The sequence below is a fragment of the Octopus sinensis genome, linkage group LG4, assembly GCF_006345805.1.
Source record: "Octopus sinensis linkage group LG4, ASM634580v1, whole genome shotgun sequence".
NCBI classification, from domain to species: Eukaryota; Metazoa; Mollusca; class Cephalopoda; order Octopoda; family Octopodidae; genus Octopus; species Octopus sinensis.
Genome location: NC_043000.1, coordinates 67,040,621 through 67,056,410, shown reverse-complemented (window position 1 = coordinate 67,056,410; position 15,790 = coordinate 67,040,621). Strand labels below are relative to the sequence as shown.

General features: G+C 34.1%; 1 protein-coding gene across 3 annotated transcripts in view; it reads right to left on the bottom strand.

Annotated features, from left to right (window-relative positions):
- Positions 1-861: 861 nt before the first annotated feature.
- LOC115211091 (post-GPI attachment to proteins factor 3-like) overlaps positions 862-15,790 on the bottom strand; it is a 54,654-nt gene continuing 39,725 nt past the window's right edge. Inside the window, exons 5-8 of one of the 3 annotated variants that reach the window (XM_036502096.1) lie at positions 12,081-12,142; positions 6,414-6,550; positions 5,011-5,215; positions 862-1,047 (exon numbers count right to left, since the gene is read on the bottom strand). In XM_036502096.1, the coding sequence (XP_036357989.1) occupies positions 963-1,047; positions 5,011-5,215; positions 6,414-6,550; positions 12,081-12,142 (489 nt within the window). In that variant the 3' untranslated portion in view covers positions 862-962. The remainder of the gene's footprint in view (positions 1,048-5,010; positions 5,216-6,413; positions 6,551-12,080; positions 12,143-15,790) is intronic. The other 2 variants (XM_036502097.1, XM_029779981.2) reach the window with 2 other exon arrangements.

Below are 15,790 nucleotides of genomic sequence, written 5' to 3'. Positions count from 1 at the left end.
TACGATTTGCAAGTTTAAATGAAAACTACGAGGAAACAAAGTATTGTAAATATAAAAAGTCTATTAACAAGGATAAAGATTTGAGAAAACCAGTTGTAGAAGTAGATTGTCTATTTAGGTATGCAATTTATGATATTACCTCCTACATTCTCCTACTTTACATGAAGGGTAACATGCAAAAGAAGAATAAATAGTAGTTCCTGCCTTTCCTAGAGGTATTCTACTACAAGGAAACTGCAATGGACTTCATCCAGGGACATATATATTAAAATCTAAAGAGAACAATGCTCCTGCTGATGGAATTGAAACTGCATGGATATAATATAAATATTGTTTATATTGAAAATCTTATTTCTTAATTTAGAATTTGTACATATTATCATGAAAAACATTGCATGTCTGTGTGATACCTTGCTATGTTTGTACATTAACAGAAATAACTAACATCTTAATATGAAGGGGTTGGCAAACTGTGTGATGCTTATAGTGATTGAAAAGGTCTCTTAAAAGCAATAAAGTTTTGAGTAAGAAGAAAATGCAAACACAGTGCAGTATTGTAAGTAAAGTGCTTGCTTAGCAAGCATGTCACATGCAGTTACATCAGTGGATCATTCTTTTCTGAAAACACAAGATTAGTGTTTACATGAGTATACGGTTTAATATTTTTTATATAAAAAATCTTAGCCATTAACTTATGATGTGTATATGTATGTATATATATATATATATATATATATATATACATATATATAAAAATATACATACACAAACACATATGTATGTGTTTATATACACATGCACTCTCACACACACATTCAAATTTTTTTTTTATATACAATACATATATATTATTCATAGATATATGATTTAATTATATGTACATACTGAATATATGTAAATGTTTCTGTGTGAGCGTATATACATACATATAAGTTTGTCTGTATGCATATGTGCAAACAAAATTATGACGTTTCCATGGGGTTTGGTATTATAATGCCTTGTAGCTTTGTCTTTTTTAGAAGATATAAGGTGTCATCAATAAGAAAACTGAAAAATAAAAGTGCATTATAATCAGAATTATATAAAATATAATAACAAATATATAAGTTATACATAATATTTTATAAATTTAATACAGTTTGAAGTTAGGTATGTAGATTCAACTTCTGACTACATAAACTGAGTTTATTTCTTAAGATACAGAAAATTTCACTCATAAAGTAGTGTAATTTCTTCATACCAAATTTTTTCAGTTGAAAAATAGGTGTTTATGTGGTCAGAGTGTAAGCTATACTAAAATCAGGTTCCAGTTTCATATTTCTAACATCTAAGTAAATCAGAATGCAGTTAAAACAAGAACTTGGTAGCAGAATATGAAACCACAGATAATAAATCTCTAGTAAAGCAACCAACAATATTTTTTATGCATCACATATGTTCACAGGGTCATGGTTTCAGTATTTTGTAAAATGGTGAGGCAAATTTTTTCCTGGGAAGTTTATTAGTTTGTTGTTACTAACTTTGTCAAGAGACCCAGATCCAGAAAAATAAATACTTATTTATATTTGAAAATCTAAAGACAATCCATATTGCATTATGTTCGATTATATAAAAAAGAAAGTTAAAGGAAAAGCTGAGAAATTGTCCCAATCATAAGAGCATACTAATAATTTTCTCCCTGCCTTCAAAGCTCTCATAATGCAATTCAGAATCTGAGAACATACACATATGTACACACACTTTATCAATTCATAGAGAGATTAATGATTTCAGAATGAGACTTAGCTACTTCAAAGTGAGAAAGCAATTTGAAATTGCTGAATAATGATTTCAAAGTGAGATTGAGACAAAAAGATTTACTTAATAGAAAATATGGCATCAAAACATTATAAATCCTTTTTACTGTCACTTGTATGTGAACTTGCTTGATTCATTATGAGTTTTCATCAACCAAGCAACAGGGAAAAAGCTCATCAAATGATTAAAATACTTTCTAGTTTTTTCAGGAGTAAATACAGCAATACCATCCAATGCTAATTATCTGACAATTTTATCTCCGTGTGTGACTTTATAACACCAGCAGGATTGTTCACTATTTCTACATGAATGTATGGTAGGGTCAGTTCAGCTTTTAGTGCCAGTTTTATATTTGAGACACATTCCCCTATGAGAGTAACGAGAGGCAAATACAATAGCAAATATTTCAAACCACAGTTGCAAAGATACTGAATGAAGACTTTGATCTCATTGTGAAAAGAAGCACTATCAAATATGCAAAAGTATTCCTGGCCTTAAATATGCAGTTAAATGGCAACCTTATACACATAATTATGAAATTCTTGGTGCTTGATACAACAGCATTAATATAGAGGTTTTTACTTGTTTGTTCATAAACAGTTTTAACTACAAGCTGGCCCTTTAAGGACTGACAAAGGATGCTGGTAGTGTGACAGTTAAAGCTACATTCATCAATCTCATAACATCAAGGTGATTAATGGACTTTTATTTTATGCAATAAACAAATATGATGGCATCTCACCATTAATCTTCACATGCATCTACAGTAAAGCTACCCACTTAACTACGACTATTCCATTTGCAGTCTTCAAAGTAAAGCCAAGAGCAAGATTCTTGTAGTCTGATCCCTGATTATAACAATCTATGAGTTGTCTTCGACATGGGACACTGGCAGATTTGTTTTACATTCATTCAATACTCCTTGCCCAGGCATTACAATAAAAATGCTGACATTACATGAAATATAAAGTGAATATAACAGCTTTGGTGTGTTTTATAAATGATTAAATAGCTCTTCCTTGATATAATTTTACAAAAATAATTTAGACAATAAGCAGTTTAACTCTTAAACAATCAGGTATCATAATCATCATTTAACATCCGTTATTCATGCTGGCATGGGTTGGATGGTTTGACCAGGGCTGGTAGGCTGGAAGGCTGCACCAGACTCCAGTCTGATTTGGCATGGTTTTCCATGGCTGGATGCCCTTCTTAATACCAACCACTCTGAGAATGTAATGGATGCATTTACATGCCACCGGCACGGGTGCCATTTGCATGACACTGGTATCTGCCACAACTGTGATTTTGCTTGGCTTGATGGGTCTTCTCAAGCATGACATAATGCCAAAGATCTCCGTCATTACCTCTGTGAAGCCCAAAACTCAAAAGGAACTCACCACTTTGCCTCTATGAGGCCCGGCACTTGAAAGAACATAGCCATTTTGCCTCCATGAAGCCCAATGCTCAGGCAGTACTCTTTATGTGCTGCTGGCATGGGTGTCAGTTACGTGACACCAACATCAGTCATGACTACAATTTCACTTGGCTTGACAGGTCTTCTCAAGCACAGCATATCGCGAAAGGTCTTGGTCACAAGTCGTTGTCTCTGTGAAGCTCAAAGTTCAAAGATCTCCACAGTTAGAGATCAGCACTTATTTACACAACTGTCCTCGTCCATATGCATCACATGACCATACCAGCACTGACACCTCTCTTGCACACTACATCTGATGTCTCTTATGCCCAACTTTTCTCTCAAGATGTTTACACTCTGTCGAACATGCACACTGACATTACACATCCAGCAAAGCATACTGGCTTCATTTCTTTCAAGCCTACACAAGTCTTCAGCTGTCACAACTGATGTTTTACTGTCATGTAGCATGGCTGTTCACACACAGGCATCATACAATCTATCTTTCACTCAGAGAGAGGCCATTTGTTACCAGCAGAGGGAGGAGCTCTCTGAAATTTGCCCAGCCTAATCTTATTCTAACAGCTATGCTCTCGGAGCATCCACCTCCACTACTAACTTGATCCCCTAGATAATGGAAGTTATCCACTACATCTAGCTTGCCCAACAGGCAATTGATGGAGTCTATTTTCTGCACATTTTCAGCATTTATTGTACCTGTACATCTTCCACATACAAAAGCTATTTTCCCTGTTAACCTTCCTCTGATATTGCTGCACCCTTTATGTGTCCAAAGCTTACACCGGGTGCATCTTATGCAGTTTCTACTTATGATTTTTCTACAGATCGAGCAGGACCATCTACCTGAAGGATTTGTGATTTGTCTGCCTTCCTACTTACTGAGACTTTGTAAATATCTATTCATGCATATACAGTGAAAATTACTGTATGATGAGAGAGTGGCTGAAAAGAGCAGATTTCTTCTTTTGTTTTGCTTATAATATCATAACAGCTTACCCGATCATTTCTATGTGTAAATACACTATGCATTTTTGGTTTATTAAATTAAGTAAGTTTTAAGTTTTGTCAGAGTGACATGGACTAACTTTGAAGTAATATATCTCACTATGAAGTAAGAAGTCCTCACTTTGAAATCACTAATCTCACTTTAACATGACATATACTCACTTAAAGTTACGAGTACTGTAGTTAACTACAAGAGTTATGCTAAGCAATGTTGCTTTGTTACATAAATTATAAAGTCCTGAAGGTAAATATGGATAGTATTAGACATTGTAGCTTCATAGAATGTCATATAAACAAAAAACATGTATTAATGTTTTATGTGCAGCAAGTCTATAGATCCCATTTCCAACAAAGAACTGCACTGGTATAAACATGTCTTCTGTCTCCAGCTAGATCCTCCTACCAGAGCTTTAGTCTCATTTGACGCAATGGCTACAGGCTGGTAGAGGCCTTGTGGCAGGCCCAGCACCAAATGGCTGGGAAGATCCCCAGATGCTTGATGTCACCTAGGAAGATGCAGAGGAGCTGGCATGGGACTGCCAGCAATGGAGAACACTGGTGGACAGGTTGGCTCTAAGCATAATGACATCTCTGGGACCACTAACCTGGGATAAATCGAGCCCCATCAAGCAAAAGCATGAAACAAGCAATTAAAACTAAGGATGACTACAATGCCTTGTAGGTGTTAATAGCTTTATATCAGAAAAATTTGCTGGAAGTTGAGAAAGTACTACTGACTAAAATAATCTATATGAGAAATGATGACTTACCTGTACCAAAGTATACAAAGTGGGACTGTTCCTAAGTGCCATAAAGCATGAGCATCTACAATCCACAGTAATGGAGGGAAATCGCCGAGCTCAAGACACAAAAGCACATTAGTTAAACACAACACAACTACACATTTCCAGACATAGTATTGTTCTCTTCTTTTAATATAGCACCAAACACCCCAGAACATAGACTGAAGGAACCCTATAATAAAAACAAAAAAATTAACAAAAAACATATATATAATTAAACAGAAATTAAGTTCATCATCCTTATCATGTTCATTTTCCATGCTAGCATGGTTTGAACACATTGTCATGGCCTGACTGAGATCTTATTTGGAGTTATTATCCTCCTACATGGGCTGGAGAACCATGTCCCACACTTAAGTTCCAGTATTAACATGGTTTCAATAGCTGGATGCCTTAACACGAGCCACTTTTTAGAATGAACATACCCAATATGTTCTATTGTGACACCAGTGCTAGAGAGGCTACCATGTCCTTGACACATACAAATGAGTTCTCTCTACTGTACGTGGTCTCTATTTGATGGCCTGTCATTTTAGTGTATAGGCTGCATTTTATCATTTTATTAACACTAGAGAGGTTGCCTCATTTCCTCCAAGACTGAAGAGTACTCACTACTCTTTATCTCCATTCTTTTAAAGGCAAACAAGAGCAACAGTGTAAAGAGGGGGGGAGAACTGACCTGGAGTGCGAAAAAGAAGAGAGCATGAGTATGAGTGTGGTGGAAAAGACAGATTTTAGAAAGGACGGGGAGGGGTGTAATGGAAGCGACAGTGACAGTTACATGTTGGTTGTAGGAGGTTGAATAAAAAACATGATAAGCCACATACATGATGCGACAGTAATAAACATGTGTTGCAGTAAGAGAAAACGTGATGGATAAAAAACAGAGATGAATAATATCGGTTTCAAATTTTGGAACAAGGCCAGCATTTCAGAAGAAGGAGTAAGTCAATTAAATCAACCCTAGTGCTTAACTGGCACTTATTTCATCAACCCCGAAAGGATGAAAGGTAAAGTCAATCTCAGTGGATTTTGAACACAGAACATAAAGATGGACAAAATGCTGCTAAGCAGTATACCCAGCATGCTAACGATTTTGCCAACTCTCCACCATAGAAATGGATATTATTAAGAGTGATAGATATCAACTAGGAGTCACAGGGGAGGGAGAGAATGATAGTAAATTTAAACCTTGGAGGATCCAAACAAAATCACTCCATAAAAATGAAAGAACTCCAAGAGAGGGAACATGAAATTTCATAAACCTCAAATACTAATATTTCCATTAATCTCAGATTTATCTAAACTTACAGTGAGCTAAAGAATTTATAGATCCTAAGTGAATAAAAACAGTGACAAAAACAACTCACCAATACAAGAACAAATATACACATTGTAGGTATAATCAAATTTCACATATGCCATATAATAAAAGTGGTGTACACAAAATGATAACAGTCCAATGAATAGTGCTGATAAGAATATATAGTGCTGAGTTCCAACAACCCTGAAATAAGAAAAAAAAAATATTTTTGAGAAAAATCTTTCCAAAATTTCTATATTATAAACATTTTTTTTTACAAAAATAAGTGATTTTTCACACAAATTTACTTGTAATATAATTCTAAAAGGTGGAAAGCTGCCCTTGGCACTGAACCCACACACCTTGTGTAACCCAGAGGGATATGTTAGCAATTACAGTAAAACAGCTTTACCCCTTTCACCCATCAGATTAAATTCTTAGCAGCAAGAAAGTTTGTTTACACTTAGAATATAAACACATCAAGAAATAATTATTTGTAACTGAATCTGCTTTCTGATACATTGTTCATAAAGATGTTTTTTATTTATTTCTCGATACTTCTATGTTAACATTGTGAATGTTTTGCATGCAGATGTGTGCATAAAGTATATTATAATTATTAGCAAATTTACCCATCTACGATGGAAGCATAAAATTGAGGGTGGTAAGTCATAACAGCAGTATGTATTGAGAAATGTGTAAATGGACTTGATAGATTACTGGGTGATGTCTTAGAGAAATCACATTATTGTTGGTGATACAGCATTCTATTGCAGCTATATGACATGGGTTTGCAACTAAGTGACGACATGTGATGACGATTTACTCCTGAACTCAAATAGTCTCCCAGCCTCTGTATCATGAATGGTTATGTGGACCACTCCTAATGAAAGCCAGAGCTTCCTTCAACCACTACATAAAAAGTATTAAGAAAAAAGACGTTATTTGGATGTACTTTTATTTTAGTTGTTTACACTATTTTACACTTGTTTATACTCTTATACATTCAAATTTCACAAATTTCCTTATTTAAATAAGGATTTGTATTCCTTTCAATAATATCAATATGATTACAAAACTTCTTTGTGGATGATATTTTCTGTTTGATAGACACTAATTTTCAAATTACTGGAGTTCCTTGCTCTACTCATAGCAACGTGTAACTGGTCATGTGTAAACATCAGAGTGGGTAAAAATACACCTACATGATCTAAAGTCTGGCTCTGAGTCTTGTTTGCTGTGAATGCGTGAGAGGAATCTTTAGAGTTCCAAAAAAGCAAACTAAGACTTACCTCTCACTGTTCTATGCGAATAATGTCTGGATGTTCTGGTACCATGGGTTATTTTGATTGACAAAACTGAGATGTAAACAACAGCCACCTCAAACCCTGCTTGAAACTGACACACACCAATAACCACAAAAAAATCACACGCACTTTTGCCATTTTATTTTGCTATTAACTGTCCTTGCAACCCCTTTCATATCTACGATGGGGGCCATGAACTATACAATGTAAATCCCAAGTTACTGGTCGGTGAATTTTTAATAAAAATGTGAAGGTGGTTTATCAATTCAAAAATTAATATCCATAAAATAATCATACTTTCTGATTTTTTCATACCAAAAACTTTCCTAACAACTATCTTTGTAATCCCCAAAAATATTGTAACCATTGGCCCAGCTGTTTGGCCATGAAGAGGGAACAAAGAGACAGACAGATGAACGTAATGCCCATTATAGTAAGATAGTAAATCTGCCCAACTACGATGGGAAATAAAAGGATAGTATCAGAAATCTAAACCGTCTAAATCTACAAACTATATGGGGAGCAGATTCAGAGTTAATCCTAGTCACTGGAATTTTAACAAAAAAAAAATATAAATCAAAGGTGATTTATTAATACAAAACTCAATATCCACTAAATAATCATACTTTTTCACATTTTTTTCATATAAAATACCTTCCAGATTACCTTCTTCGTAATCCCAAAAAGCATTGTGACCATTAGTCCAACTGTTTGACCATGAAAAGGGAACAGACAGACATGGACATAAGGCTCATTATAGTAAGATTAAAGACTTAATAATTGTGAAGTAAAATAAAGGTAAAGGTCAATGAGGAGATGCGGTACCCAACAAGTTACTTTAGAAGAGCAGATGCCCTTATGAGTTGTAACAGAATGAGCAGAGTGAGGAAACAGTGTGATTGTATTTAGTTGGTGTGCATACCAATCATTCAGATGGATTTCTTTTGGATGAGATCTAACATAATTGTGTATGTTCAACTATCTCTCATCCTACGTCAAGGCTATCAGCCTCTCTTCACCTCTCTCCAAAGTCATCATCCTTGGTGACTTCAATCCAAACTCTTGCCACAATGCTGCTAAGGTGCAGAAGTCAAATCTTTTTACAATCCTGAAACCTCTACAACAATTAGTATCATTACTCTGACCAATACATTGTCATACATCATACGCTTGCAGCACATTGATGGCACTACAACAAAAGTCTTCCCAATTAAGCGCAAGTTCTCCAGTTGCCTTGCCATTCTTGTCCAACCAGTTTTTGATATTGTCCATCCATTGCATTCTTTGCCTGCCTCTTGATTTACTGCTCTCTACTCTTCCGTGATGTTTTTCCAAACTTCTGCTTCTTCGAATATGACCATAATAGACAAGCTTTATTTTTTCTTAATGTTCAGGAGTTGCTGTCTTTCACCCATATTTTGTAACACCCATTCATTTGTCCAGTGATCCTTGTAAGAAACTCGTAACATTCTCCTCTACACCAACATTTCATACACATTGATTATGTTCTCTTCAGATTTGTTTAGAGGCCATGCTTCACAACCATAAATGCCTATTGGCCAAATGGGTGTTTGCTCTAGCCTTGTTCTAATTTAGGACACCTTTGCTGGTTCAAATGTTAAGCTTTTCCATGGATATTCTTGCCATGGCTTAGTTACCTATACACTCTCTCTCTCTCTACTTGATGCCACAGTTATCAACCCATGCAACGACATCACTTTTCATGCCTCTTGAACCTTCCATGCACATACAACATATACACTTCACACAAAACCTTTACTACCTCCAAGAAGAGCAGAATTATCTAGTCTCTTTAAATAACACAAATAATATTTAAATAAGTAGTGTCTAGCATAAAGTATGTGATTGTTCGTGTGGATGACTATGGAAAGATTATCAATGAGTGAAGAATGATTTCTAGATGTGGGAGTGAACAGGTTAATGTATGACAAGAAAATTATATTCTCAATAATAGATGACTAATGAAGAGTGGGTAGATAATTTTATTTGTTGGTTCTCATGCCAAGTATGTTGAAAGGATTGTTGATGTCACTAGCAATAGCACGGCTTTGGTTAAAATTCATCAGTTGACAAACCCAATGTTTGAATGTTGGAGCTGATGCCACTTAACATCAGATCACCCCCCCCAATCCAGTAAACCTGAATTGAGGATCGTCCAACCATGACCATCCCTATTTTAATTCAAACATAATATTTTGAGGACTATTTTGTGTATATCCTTCCAGTAAGGAGTGTTTTAGAGGAGAAATGTTTATTATTTCTAGCAGGACAAGTAACCATGCATAGACTATTAACCTACTTAAAAGTAAGTTACTTGTAAGTAAGAAAGGAACTGTGCAGAGAATAGAGTTGTCAGGATTAGCTGTATCATTTCTTACTGTTGCTTCAGGAAGATGACGATGTTTATTGGTTTAATGGCATAGATATATGTAAAGACACAAAGAATCTGAATTCCTTTCTAAACAGGTTTGTTTTGTGAAAGTTTTATCAGAAAAGAAAAGCACGTCATTTGTTTCATTGCCCTACTGTTTGTGTAACCATATCAATTTTGTATCGCTTTTTAAGGCTGCTGAACTGCTCAATTGCAACTTTCATTTCTTTCATTGTGAATGTTTGTCTTTTTTTTTTTTTAAGTCTGCAATTTAGAATCTGCTCTTTTCATGCATAAATTTTTTTAGAATTCACTCTTTTGATGCAGTATTGCCTTTGCAAATACATATGTCATTGGGTTGTCCTCACTATTACACATTTCATTGTGCTTCCTTTTCAGAAATTCGTTTATGATTTCATTTTTTTTTTCTTGTTTTTTATTTTTAAATATCACTTAACTAAGCTAAGGCAAGTTCTTTGCCATTTGATATATGAAATCATTGAGTTTTACTTCTTTAGGACCAGTTCTGCTCTCCAAACTAAGTGGAAAGCTTTCTTATCAGTCAGTGAAGAAAAGATTCAACACAATAAAGAAAATTGTTAATAGTGAAGAGAGTAACAGAAGAGACAGTGTTGAGGGTTAAAAATGGGTAAGGGAGGGAGAACAAAATAATGTCAGGGTTGAGTGAGAAAGAGTATGGTCAAGAGGAGTGCATGAAAGAGATACCGAAAATGGTCAGTGGAAATAAGAAAGGTGGAGGTGTTGTGGACCAGAGGAAGGGAGATAAGAGAAGGTGAGGCTGTGAAGAGAGGACAGCAAGAGATAGAGAAGCAGGAGTGCATGATACAGGAAGGGAGTGAGAGAACAGACAATAAATGCAACAAGAGTATCCCAGCCTTCAGTACAAATGATTCTAGTGTTCTTTCTGCCGTGTTTCCTTTTTATGCAGCAGTCAACATTCATACATATAGTATATACATAACAACACCATCTTCTCTCTTGCCATTTAAATCCACTTCCTCTTATTCACAGCTTTTCTTTCAGGTCATCTGTATGCCATCGTTGCATGTACAATAACATTACATATCCAGCAAAGCATGTTCACTTTCTTTTTTTAGTTTCCATAAATCTGCTGTGTTCAAGGCCCATATAATATCACACTTTCGAAGATCAGTGGGATTAAAAATCCTTTACTTGAAAAGCAGGTAACAGCTAACAATAAGAGCTCTCAGCTGTAAAATACCACCTCAAAATAGTCCTATCTAACCCATGCTAGCATGGAAAAATGGACATTACAATGAATGAATGAAACTAACACACTATATTTACTTATGTATGTAACAAAACACTTAGATCAAAATTGGCACGTTAGTATTATACCCAAGTATAGAAAAAGCTGAAAGAATAAAATTAGTGACTTTGAAAAAGAAAATGGGGAGGCAGAATTATATTGAAGATCACATCATACTTCAAATATGGTATATATTCTTAAAGACAGGTCTTCTTTCTAACAAAAAATCATGGACACGTAGACTGGTCTATAATCTTATAAAAGTTAATCACAGTTCTTAAAGGGCAGATTTCCTTATCTAACAAGATGCTTTCCTTTTATTCCTCTACCTGAAGTGATCAATAATTTTATAGAAAATATATAACCAATTGACTGAAACCCAGGCAACAGTAGATCAATAAACTGGATAATAAAAAGCATTTAGTCAGTCAACTGAGAGCGATTACACTAAACTATAATGATTGCTTAAAAGTTTTTGTCTCTATGACGTCACATTTGACATGACTTTCTCCTTGATTTATTTAAGTAAATGCAATAAAATATTCTGAACTATATAAATTTCTGGGTTGCTTTTTTTTTTTAGTAGACTTTTCCATAACTGTTTTTGTTCTTAGTTGCAACTGTGTCATATAGTAATATATTTTATCCAGATACAAACTTCTGAATAAAATAACAAAGAATATCCAGTGCAAGCTGACCATTCACCAACCATGAGATTACAAATACAAACAAATTGGTACTTACCGACAGAAGAAGAGAAACAAGTTGTAAAGAATTAAAGAGAATGCACAGAAATAATCCATCATCTGAAGGAAAATATAAAAATATTAAATTAAGTTTATAACACTAAAACATATTCAAGAACAAACACTTGCATCAAAAGCATTCTCAAAACATTTCATGATAAAATATTTCTTTATTTGCTTTGCATGAACCAGCTATTAGGTTGTAACACATGAAATGTCATATCTGAAATGTAACAATAAAATGTTTCAGAAGTATTAAAGAACTGATTTATTTAATCAAAGTATGATCCATGTTCATTTATAACCTTTATCCAATGTTTCTCAAAGTCATATATTCCATCTTTAAAAAAAGTTTATCTTTTGCTGTGATAAACTGTCCAAATGCTTGAGTTACCTCTTCTCTATTTAAGAATGTTTTATTGCATATGAAAAGCTCAAAATGCTTAAATAAGTGATCATCAGTAGGAGAGATATCGGGGGAATAGGGAGGATGTTGCAAAATCTCATAATTCAGGCTTTGCAACTTTTGGACTGTAGCTTGAGGAGTGTGAGGACGTGCATTGTCATGGAGCAAAATTGGGCCATCACTATTTACTAGTCTGGGTTGCTTCATTTTCAAATTCTCATACATACAATCAATTTCTTGGCAATATGATGTTGCTGTTACTGTTTTTCCTTGTTGCAAAAATGAATAACAAATAACTCCCTTTGCAGACCACCATACAGTGACCACTAACTTTTTAGAATGCAATGGTGGTTTTGGGTAGTGTTTAGGTGACTCTCCTGCATCTAATCACTGTTCTGTTCCCCTGCTGTTGTGAAAGAGTGACCATTTTTCATCACATGTAATGATTCGATGCAAAAATGGTTCTTTTTCCAGTCGAGAAAGCAATAAGGAGCACACTTTGAGGCACCTGTTTTTTTTTAATCTCATTTAGTTGATACGAAACAAGCCTATCCATTTTCTTGACTTTTCCAATTTTTTTCAGGTGTTGAGAAACAGTTGTGCGAGATGTTTAGAGTTCTGATGAAAGTTTTCAGACCATTCTCAGATTTTATTCAACCAAAGTATTTAATCCATCATGCCAAGTAACTGATTTTGGCCTCTCCCCTTGGTTCACTTTCAAGACTATCATCTCCTGAACGAGATCTTTGGAGCCATCTCTGAACAGTTCTGATGTCAACAAAACTATCACCATAGGCCTGCTTGATATTCTGTAGAGCTTCTGCAGCAGAGTGACCCAGTTTGTACTCATACAAGGAAATCACACAACATTGGTTGTTATCATTTTCATAAGGTCTGTGGGTACCAATATTGTTTGGAAAGAAAAAGAGTCAAGATTAAATGCAAGGGTATACATAATTGAGTTTTTAAATGACTGAAATAACGAGTACCATAAAAATCCATGCAATTTACATAATTTTTTTTCACAAAAACAAAAATAAACTTTAGTGGGTGTGTAAATTATATGATTGTATCCGGAATTTTTTAGAAATATTATTTTGTTGAAAAATGACATACAAATGTAAGGGAAGTTGACTCATTTAACATCAGAATAGGTTTTTACAGAAAAAATATAATGAAGTTTACTTTTATTTATGCTGGACAGTATAATGCTTACTTTTTCTGTATAAATTTACTAAAACCATTAAATAGTTAACAACTTTTTGAAGTTTGATGTTCATGCTAGTAATCACGGTCTGGGCCATATTTTACATTGCTTGGAGTTTCTACTTATTGCAATTTCCTTAAGTAGATCAGTTTTTCTTCACCTATGAAGTTTAGCTTGTGTTTGCCTCCACGATGCTATTGCTCACTTTCTCCATGTTAGGACAATGAAATTCATCACCAGCCACATTGCCACTACCAGCTCTTACTGCACCTAATGCCAATGACATCATAATTCATCCTTGCACATGTAAACTAAGTGAATATGACTTAGTGTTCCTACAGAAACCTTCATTTATCTTTTATGACATTTAATGTCGTTTCACATTCATGTTGAATTATGCAGCAATCTTATGTTTTCTTCATAGAACACTTGTGATGTATGTATTACCAGTTCTTTTGGTATAGTAGATTTTTGCTATTCTTGTTTATGTCTCCCCACAGACATGTATATTCTAACAATTCACTTTTTAAGTTTTGCATCTCTCTTGTTCAATAAACACTGAGTTAAACTTACAAAGCTGTTTATTTTCTCCTTTCAATTTTAAGTTTTATTTTAGCAGGTTACCAAACTATCAGTTTGGTCTCCTGGCTAAAACAGTAATGACAAATTTTTAAGTTTGCTTGACACCTTTATAAGTGTGAAAGGGATGATTCAAATTTTGATATTCTATATCAAAGATTCCAACAAGAATAAGCAAAAAATCAGAGCTTGAGACAAGAAGACACTTTCAACCAATTAGAATTCTGTTTACATAATCAGTTTGATCAGTCACCTATCTCTGTCAATTGAGTAAAGTGTCATCTAAGCTGATGTTTATTGGTAATTAAACTTATTTTGCAACACTAGTGCATATTTATCAGCTTTGTTTTTGTTGACAAGAATTATCAACAACTTTTCCTGTGATCATGATTTAAGAAGACAGAACACTCTTGTGGACAAGAAATGCAAAGTAAAGTTTATTATAAACAACACAAACACTTTGTAATTTAATAGCTTTCAATGTGATACCTGTTAAACAGAAATTATTTTTATTTAATGAAAATTTAATAAAATCTAATCATAAATAAGTGAAATTATGCTAAATACAACTAAATTGAAAACCTTTTCCTCCTGGCCATATCCGCAATTCTGAAAACTTCTGGATGCAAATTTTACATGAGGAGAAGCTTTTTTCTAACAATTTTAATACTGAAAATCATCTGTGTAAATTACACAGGTACGCAAATTACATGGGTTTTACTGTAACTAAAAATGCGATATTTCATGTGTAACAACCTAATAGATACTAAAACAGTATTTTATATTTTAAAAATCAATTTTTTTCTATTAGATAAAGTAGCTATCCTGGCACTAATGACAACCCCATGGTATTCAGCCTGAAGCCATGATAAAATATTTAGATGGAGAATAAAACTAATTCTAAAATCCTTGTCAAACCTTTTGATACAAAGCCATATGAGACCAACTCTGGTTCTGTGACACAAAACTTGCTTTAAAGTAAAATTATGTTCTAAATACTAACTCAATAAAGATATTTCACTAAGTCCCTCCTTATTCTTGATTATTTTCAAAATTAGCTGAAACATATAGACAGTGTAGTTCATAGTCATGAAAAAACCAAACTCTAAAAACTTGAATTAGCCTTGCTGTACAGAACAGCTTTAATAAAAACTGTGTCAGATGCAAGCAAAGGTTAAAAAATATCTTACATGATAAAACTGGCCAAAACAAGGGATGAGGCAACTTGAGATGAGTATACAATTGTAACAAAAGAGACAATGAATAAAAGCAAAGGAAAGGGAAAATAAATCAAGAAACTCAAAGTGAACACAAGCCTTACATCAGTGTATCATTACAGAAACCAAAGTAACAACAACCTGAAGTCTCGATACCCTCAACATACCAATGAAAGTCAAACAGACAAGATGGAGATATATATATATATATATCAGTAGCAATGCTCATCAGTATGCAAAGCAAAAATTGAGGTGGCAATTCCAGCTATCAGTAAATATCTCAATAAATACTAGGTCAA